Source organism: Oncorhynchus tshawytscha, linkage group LG21 (genome assembly GCF_018296145.1).
Source record: "Oncorhynchus tshawytscha isolate Ot180627B linkage group LG21, Otsh_v2.0, whole genome shotgun sequence".
Classification (NCBI taxonomy): domain Eukaryota; kingdom Metazoa; phylum Chordata; class Actinopteri; order Salmoniformes; family Salmonidae; genus Oncorhynchus; species Oncorhynchus tshawytscha.
Window position 1 is genome coordinate 31,232,335 of NC_056449.1, and position 1,937 is coordinate 31,234,271.

Sequence of the window (1,937 nt, forward strand, 5' to 3'; positions counted from 1 at the left end):
GAGAAGTTACAGTAGCATGGAGCTAGGAATGGGCTAAACTGCCAAAATCTGGAAGTATCCCTTTAAAAGCTCGTACAGTAAATCACAGAGTTTTCCTTCCATGTCCATTGTCTTCCATTCCTGTTCTATGGAACATTCTTAAATCTCTCAATGTCCCTTTCTCTGTGGTTTATCAAGGTAAATGAATATCCTTTCTGTACACTGGCTCAATATCCTGAATACGTGTCCATTTCGTTCATCTCTACAATAATCTGAACAACACATCCTCTCTCTGATATGCCTCCAATCATCTCCAATCTTGCTTTAACATCCTTATGCCCTAAGCGCATTTCTTCGACTCCCATTCCTGCAAAGAAAATCAACAGTTAAATATTTTTGTGTATTACACGCACACACACACACACACACACACACACACACACATGCATGCTGAGTTCTCCTCTGTGAGTTCTCCTCTGTGAGTTCTCCTCTGTGAGTTCTCCTCTGTGAGTTCTCCTCTGTCAGTTCTCCTCTGTCAGTTCTCCTCTGTCAGTTCTCCTCTGTGAGTTCTCCTCTGTCAGTTCTCCTCTGTCAGTTCTCCTCTGTCAGTTCTCCTCTGTCAGTTCTCCTCTGTCAGTTCTCCTCTGTCAGTTCTCCTCTGTCAGTTCTCCTCTGTCTCCTCAGGTGCTCACTAACTGCTGGGACACACTTAGACCCCTGTGGCCTGATGATGGAACTGGCTGATAGTGACAGACTGTGACCTGATGATGGAACTGGCTGATAGTGACAGACTGTGACCTGATGATGGAACTGGCTGATAGTGACAGACTGTGGCCTGATGATGGAACTGGCTGATAGACAGGCTGTGGCCTGATGATGGAACTGGCTGATAGTGACAGACTGTGGCCTGATGATGGAACTGGCTGATAGTGACACACTGATGGAACTGGCTGATAGCTGATGATGGAACTGGCTGATAGACAGACTGTGACCTGATGATGGAACTGATAGGCTGATGATGGAACAGACTGTGGCCTGATGATGGAACTGGCTGATAGACAGACTGTGGCCTGATGATGGAACTGGCTGATAGACAGACTGTGACCTGATGATGGAACTGGCTGATAGTGACACACTGTGACCTGATGATGGAACTGGCTGATAGACAGACTGTGACCTGATGATGGAACTGGCTGATAGACAGACTGTGACCTGATGATGGAACTGGCTGATAGTGACAGACTGAGGCCTGATGATGGAACTGGCTGATAGTCACAGATGCACAATTTGAGACCCAGATAAACTGTGTGTGTCTTTCACACTTACCTTGGCTTTCTGCATGACTGTTCCTTTAGAGGAAGAGTAGACAGGTTTCTTACAGCTGACGGGTATAGATCCAGAGCAGCAGGATCTGCTGTAGACCTGAGACACACACAAGTTAAAATCATTAGCACCACTGATCATTTATTTGCTGGTGGGTCTATTTGTGTGTGTGAGTGTGTGTTTGCGTGCGTGCGTGTATGTGCGTATGCATGAGCACATTTGTGTGTGTTGTACCTTGCTGGAGGGTTTGCTCTCCCCAGGTGCCCCCAGAGCTCCTCCTGCTAGACTCTTCTGCAGGTTGTCTTTAACCTGGGTGAGACGGAGCTCCAGGTCCACCCTCTCACTCTCCTTCCCCTGGCAAGCCTCCTCTAGCTGGGACACATGCTCACTCAGGGAGCTCCTCTGCTCCTCTGCTCCAGGAACACACAGAAACAGAGGAAATTGATTAGGGAGCACCTGTATAGTTGCTCCAGTAGGGGGTGGTAGAGCATTGCTGATTATATTTTGTAGGTATGTTTAAGTACTGTAGCCTACTGAGATATGTTTTGTATGTTTGTGTGTTCTGAGCCCTCTTACCTGAAGCAGTCTTCAACCTCTCCTTCACCTCTCTCCTCGCTTGTCTCAGTGTCAGCAGA

The 1,937-nt window shown here is 47.4% G+C and overlaps 1 protein-coding gene across 3 annotated transcripts in view; it reads right to left on the minus strand.

Annotated features, from left to right (window-relative positions):
- Nucleotides 1–279: 279 nt before the first annotated feature.
- LOC112240733 (actin filament-associated protein 1-like 1) overlaps nucleotides 280–1,937 on the minus strand; it is a 59,776-nt gene continuing 58,118 nt past the window's right edge. For all 3 annotated transcript variants that reach the window (XM_042303325.1, XM_042303326.1, XM_042303324.1), the window contains 4 exons: nucleotides 1,879–1,937; nucleotides 1,537–1,712; nucleotides 1,306–1,401; nucleotides 280–346 (listed from right to left, as the gene is read on the minus strand). The exon at nucleotides 1,879–1,937 is cut by the window's right edge and continues 109 nt beyond it. In XM_042303325.1, the coding sequence (XP_042159259.1) occupies nucleotides 320–346; nucleotides 1,306–1,401; nucleotides 1,537–1,712; nucleotides 1,879–1,937 (358 nt within the window). In that variant the 3' untranslated portion in view covers nucleotides 280–319. The remainder of the gene's footprint in view (nucleotides 347–1,305; nucleotides 1,402–1,536; nucleotides 1,713–1,878) is intronic.